Source organism: Varroa destructor, unplaced genomic scaffold (assembly GCF_002443255.2).
Source record: "Varroa destructor unplaced genomic scaffold, Vdes_3.0 BEIS01000007.1, whole genome shotgun sequence".
NCBI classification, from domain to species: Eukaryota; Metazoa; Arthropoda; class Arachnida; order Mesostigmata; family Varroidae; genus Varroa; species Varroa destructor.
In genome coordinates, this window is record NW_019211460.1 from 1,300,931 (window position 1) to 1,306,863 (window position 5,933).

Below are 5,933 nucleotides of genomic sequence, written 5' to 3' on the forward strand. Positions count from 1 at the left end.
CATGATCAGTTTGTTTGTAATCTAGCCTATTTGTAGCCAATTATACTTGATCGTTTCAAAAGCAATTTTCAAATACCTACGGTAAATATTTTAAGATGTATATCTTTATATTTATGCACTTGCGATACTCATTTCAATATTCTGTATCTATTAGAGAAGCGAATTATTCTAGAAAAACGATCAGCCAATTGAGATGCGCCTCGGCTGTCAAGTTCTGCGCGCCAAACCAAATATTTAGGCCTAGGAAGATAGTGGGGCATCTGAACCAATTTCACCCAGTCGGAACTTCGTCTGTATTGATTCATAATCAAAATAAAGTGTTCATTTGACTTTATGGATGACATTTCTATAATTTTTGATCTCAAGAAATCGACGTAATCTCATGATAGTGTTGTCGTTTTCACAGAGTAATAATGATAAGGTTTATATTAAAACGTTATTTTTTACGATCACGTCAACCTTGATTTACATAGTTTTAGCGCACCCAGTATGGGTAGTAAAGGACATGTGAATATTACACAATCAGAGGAAATTTACTTGACATATGTACAAATGAATATACAGCTTATTCTGGATGCCCCTTCTTCGGTGCTTTCGATGCGGACAACGTTGGCGCAGCACTTCGGGTATCAAAATAGTATATATCGCAACAGATTTTACTAAATAAATGTATAGACCTTTTACGCCTGGTACAGTCGTTAAGCGCTATTCCAAAGTCATGTCAGATTTTACTAGCTAACCTAAAAAATAACACGAATCAGTACGAACGTCATGTGCGAGTTAGCGCACTTGAAATTTTTAATAGCTGTCGCAATTTAGTTTCCTGTAATACTGGTACCCGAAGCTTGTGTCCTGTCGTGACGAGTTGCATTGATCATGCCCTAAAAGCGGTAGGGCCACCGGAAAAGTTTATTATGTATTTTTCTTCCCTATAGCAGACTGTCTTTGTATACATTCATGACTTAAGAAAACCTGTTGCAGAATTACTGTCCAGGAGGGTGTGTGGTTTCATCGAATCCATCCAGTGTTTGAAGTCCTTTCTATTTTCCCTGAGCCTATCATGCTAACCGAGTTTACCTAATCAGTAGGTTTCTCACTTGGGTGACATACACTATTGAATTTTTATAAAACAAACGGTTGCAAGGTATGTCACTGATCTGGTTAGCTATGCGTATTATATTTACAGTCGAAATTATTTTAGTTTACAATTTAGTTTACGATGTTATGCCTAGAGGAAAGTAGTCAAGTATCATCGCTGGTTCTCATAAGAACATCGAAATCATTTACAGGAACCAATATTTGGGCTTCTCAACCTATGCGGTTCTCATTTATATTAACTAAAGTCTTCTCAACTAAACTAGCCGAATTTACATTACGTCCTCTGGTATTCAACTCGGTTTATTACCGAGATAATATATCTCGACAAGTACTTAGCTATACTCATCCGATGTCGTGGCAAGGACTTTGCTTCACACTAATCTAAGTAATTTAAAAATTTTTCTTGGATGGCTTCATACAAGGACACTGAAGCGCCGCACATCTCTGGCTCTTAAACCTATTTTCACCTATTCAATCAAGACACATAACTTACGATTAACTCAAGATAAATATTTTATTTTTCCAGAATTTTTCCCGCACATCGCTCTTTCTTTAGACTCTGTGTCAAGTAACATTTTTCGTTGGGTTGTTTGTCTTTCACTCAACTATTTTTCCTTTCATTTCCCACTTACTCATTTGTGTTCTGTCATGGTTCTATTATTATTACATATTTATACCTCGTCGTAGTTTTCGCATTTATTAATCCTATATCATTACCTTCTCAGTATCATCAAGGGTATCGTCGCCTATCTGTCACCTTTATTGTGAATTATTTTATACTTAAACTTATCTCTTTAATATTTATTTATATATTTATATTCAGTTCGCACCAACATACATCAGCATTATCTGTTCATTCATGCACACGTATTGTCGTATTGTCGCCTGCGCTTACATAGTGTAGCATTTGTTGAATCGTATAATTTGTAAATCGTCTTGTACACACACATACACATACACTCACAAATACGTTTATCTGCCTCGAATTCTTTGTTTTTGTTCTAGTTTATCAGGCGTCGCTTACTAGAGTTTTCATCTTATCTCCAACATTTTGCAAGTCTGCCTCACGTTGGTTATGATCGTTTTCATCAATAAGTCCTTGATAATATAATAGTTCCGAGTTTGAAGGTCAAAGACAGGTGCAACAGGCTCGCCTTCACGGTGAACGCTCGGTGTCCTTACTCAGTCCACAGAAATTGTCATTTGTGGTGCTTTTTTTGTTAGCAAGCTGCATACCCTGCGTTGATGTACGATAGTTCTACACAGGCCCCTTTGCCTGAAAATTAATTTTCTCCTACTTTGGTGCACAAATAATAGGCTCACATGCAGTCTAAGAGCTATTCGAGACAGATGTGCAGGTTGTTGCATATTTTGTGATGACGATGGTTATGTTAATGAATTTGAGTATACTATTTTTCACCGACAATAAAGAAGGCTTTGTTGATTTCTAATGACCCCACCACCATTGAACCTCGGCGTTTTTACTTACGTTGCAAATAATGTTGCCAGTACTACAGCTTTCGAGTGTAGATTGTTGCATATACGATTCCCCTTGGAGAGATGATCACTACACGCGTAGTCTTTTTATGAAGAAAATGTAGGCTTCTTTTTTCATACGAATACTACCGTTATTATTATCATTATTATTACTGTCCAAAGAAGGTTGCCTATAGAGGTGTAAAACCTTTGGTTCGAGTACAGCCAAAGGTAACAAGCACTTTTTACTTAAATATAACTATGCTCCTCATTTTCCTCCTAATACCTATTGTGATCGTTTCTGACGAATCGGTGCTAGTTGATGGTACTATTGATTAACCAGATCTGATTAAACAGAGACGACAGCATGAGCTTATTTTTTTTGGCAATTTCTTTTTAAATCGAGCTAGTACTCTGCCGTTCTTATTTAAACAAATCTTCACTTAATCGTCGCCTCGGTTTAGAAACCAGATACCGAAAAGTACACACAAAGTTCAAAATTCAATAAATAATTAGAATGCCACCATCAGAGAAAATGAAACAAAGCAACGTTTACGACATGTCTGCGCGAGTTAGTCATTCTGACACTTAGTTCTATTCTTGCATTTAAAGAGTCATCGACAACTACTGATGATCCAGATACGAAAATAACGGGTACATGCATTTTCGACGATGATTTATATTTTGGACTACATTATTAGCATGAGAACAAAGCCCCTTGCATTTACATTAAGATATTAATACCCTTTACGTCGTTTCATACGGTCTGACAGAAACCCAGACACTTTTAGCCATTGAGCGGCAATAAAAACAATAATAAATTGATCGAAGTATAGTTTCACATTAAAACCACTGAAAACTGGTCTTCTAGGTAGCATAACGAACGTATCAGTCATGGATATTGTCAATAATCCTGTTTGATGTCGTCACCAAGTTATGCACGCCCATTGCTGGCAATAACCGTTAATTTATACTTCGTCATATCCCTTTGCTAGTCATAGTTAAATTAATAAGGCAACCTCCATCTTTATTTTTTCAAATTTTTTCAACAATCTGTGGTATGTTACAGTCTAGCAGTTGTCAATAAATATTCGTCACGTTAAACACCAGCAGTACAGCTACATCTCATTTGTCTGTTTTTCTAATTTGGATGCGGATCATATGCATCGATACCACAACTTGCCCACATATTATCGTTTATTAATGAACTATTATGAATTTCAGTCTTGTTAGGTTGTATTATAGCGACACATAGCAGGCGGCATTTTTATCTCTGCCACAAAACGACCACGTGTCCCAGGGTTAGGTCGACTTAACTTTCGTATGCACTGCTGTTCCTGCCTCGAAGACCGCGACCAATAGAGTAAACGAGACATTTTGTGCTGGTACATTATTATCTTACGATGCGACGTACATATTCAGGCATATGGGAATCGACAACCGTCACGCGAGTGACTGTTCACTATGTGTTTTGGCCGACCGAACAACAATAAATAATGCGCCATCATCCACAACAGTTGGAACGGGATGATCGGTCCCAATATCCGTCTGTCAAAGAAGATGATCATGCCCTAGGCAATTAAGGGCACCTTTACGTGTGTTAATGCACGCTTTTATATATAGATTTGTCTATCATTGTGTTCCTCGCATGTACGGTGCTATAAAAAAGCTATGTACAAGGTATCATAACATGAATACATGTGTGTGTTTGTGTTTATGTATGCATAATGCCGTACTTCTGTATTTTTTTGTGAAGGTGGGAGAAGCATTCTTTTTCTCTCTCTCTTTCTCGATATTTTTCTGTTACTTTTTCGGTAAGAAGTTTACGTATGGACCTTTTGAAAGAATTGGACTGGGTGTGAGTCTGTGGTGACCGTCAAGGCGGTTTTCTTCAGTCCCAAGAATCTAGTCACGATTAGAGGGCACGGCAACTCAGATGAAATCGATTCATTATAGCGTCGGTATAGTCGCCGGTATCAAACAAGCAAGCACGTTGAGCAAATCCTAGACGGGCCGATACAGTCCGAATGCCAGAAGGCACCGCATTTCTGACAAGGTAGCATCGGCTGTAGCTTACAGACGCAGCCGTTGCTGTCTCCATGCAGTGCTCCGCAGGTTTCTCCATTCGACTGCAGCTCTCTTTGAGTTTCCTGCAGACAGCACGGTGAGCCATTCGCTGCCTGTCCAGCCTTCTTTCGTTGTTCAACTGCGATCAACAGATCACGGCAGCTTAATGCTCGTCGTCGACGGCGGTTCGAGAAGCCCCCAGCAGCTTGGGCACGACATCGAGGTGGTAATGGTGGAGGTGCTAGGCCACCGCCACTGAGGAAAGATGCAGGCCGTGCCGAAGTATCCGGCTCTTCCTGAGTTGATGCCGCAGCCACCAACATAGCAGTGGTTGTTAGTCGCTCCTCTTTGCTCGATGTGTGGGGTGGGCTAGGTAGACCTGAAGTTGTATCTAAGCCCACAGAGCTCGCTATCCCTTTGCCTTGTTTGTCGTTGTGGTGTCCATCGTCGCTACACCCAGTGATTGTGATGATAGAAACTGTTGAGCAATCGTCAGATGAGAAGTTATTTTGATTGTGAACAATGCATTGTTGTTGTTGTAATGGCGGCTGTTGTTCTTGTTGTTGTGGTGGCTGTTGTTCTAGTTCTTGTTGTAGCGGTTGTTGAAGAACAGCCACCACCACAAGAAGAACAACCGCCACCACGAGAAGAACAACCACCACCACAAGAAGAACAATCACCACCACAAGAAGAACAACCACCACCACAAGAAGAACAACCACCACCACAAGATGAACACCCAAGACCACAAGATGAGCAAGCACCACCACAAGATGAACAACCACCACTACAAGATGAACAACCACCACCACAAGATGAACAATTACGACAACCACCACAACGACAGCCACCACAACAACAACCAAAGGAACATTGTGAACAACAACAGTTACAACAACCACCACAAGAAGAACAACTGTCACAACAGCCAGTACAAGAATCAGAACAACAAAAACCACCACCATCACCACAAAAACAACAACCGCGACAAAAACAAGTACAAGAAGAAGAACCAGCGCGACAAGATGAATTACCACAACCACCACGTCGTAAACCACTACAAGAAGAGGAACCACTACAACAACAATCACGATATAAACCACTAAAAGAAGGAGAACCACCACAACAACAACAACTACGACATAAATCACCACAAGAAGAACCACCACAACAACAACAACTACGACATAAATCACCACAAGAAGAAGAACCAGAACAACAAGAACCAGGACATAAACCACCACAACAACGAATAGAAGATCAACCGTTACGATCACCAAAATCACCACAAG

At 39.8% G+C, this 5,933-nt stretch overlaps 1 protein-coding gene across 1 annotated transcript in view; it reads right to left on the reverse strand.

Annotated features, from left to right (window-relative positions):
• Positions 1 to 1,587: 1,587 nt before the first annotated feature.
• LOC111254204 (uncharacterized) overlaps positions 1,588 to 5,933 on the reverse strand; it is a 10,384-nt gene continuing 6,038 nt past the window's right edge. Inside the window, exon 4 of the mRNA XM_086975044.1 lies at positions 1,588 to 5,821. Coding sequence (XP_086831170.1) covers positions 4,551 to 5,821 — 1,271 coding nt within the window. The 3' untranslated portion in view covers positions 1,588 to 4,550. The remainder of the gene's footprint in view (positions 5,822 to 5,933) is intronic.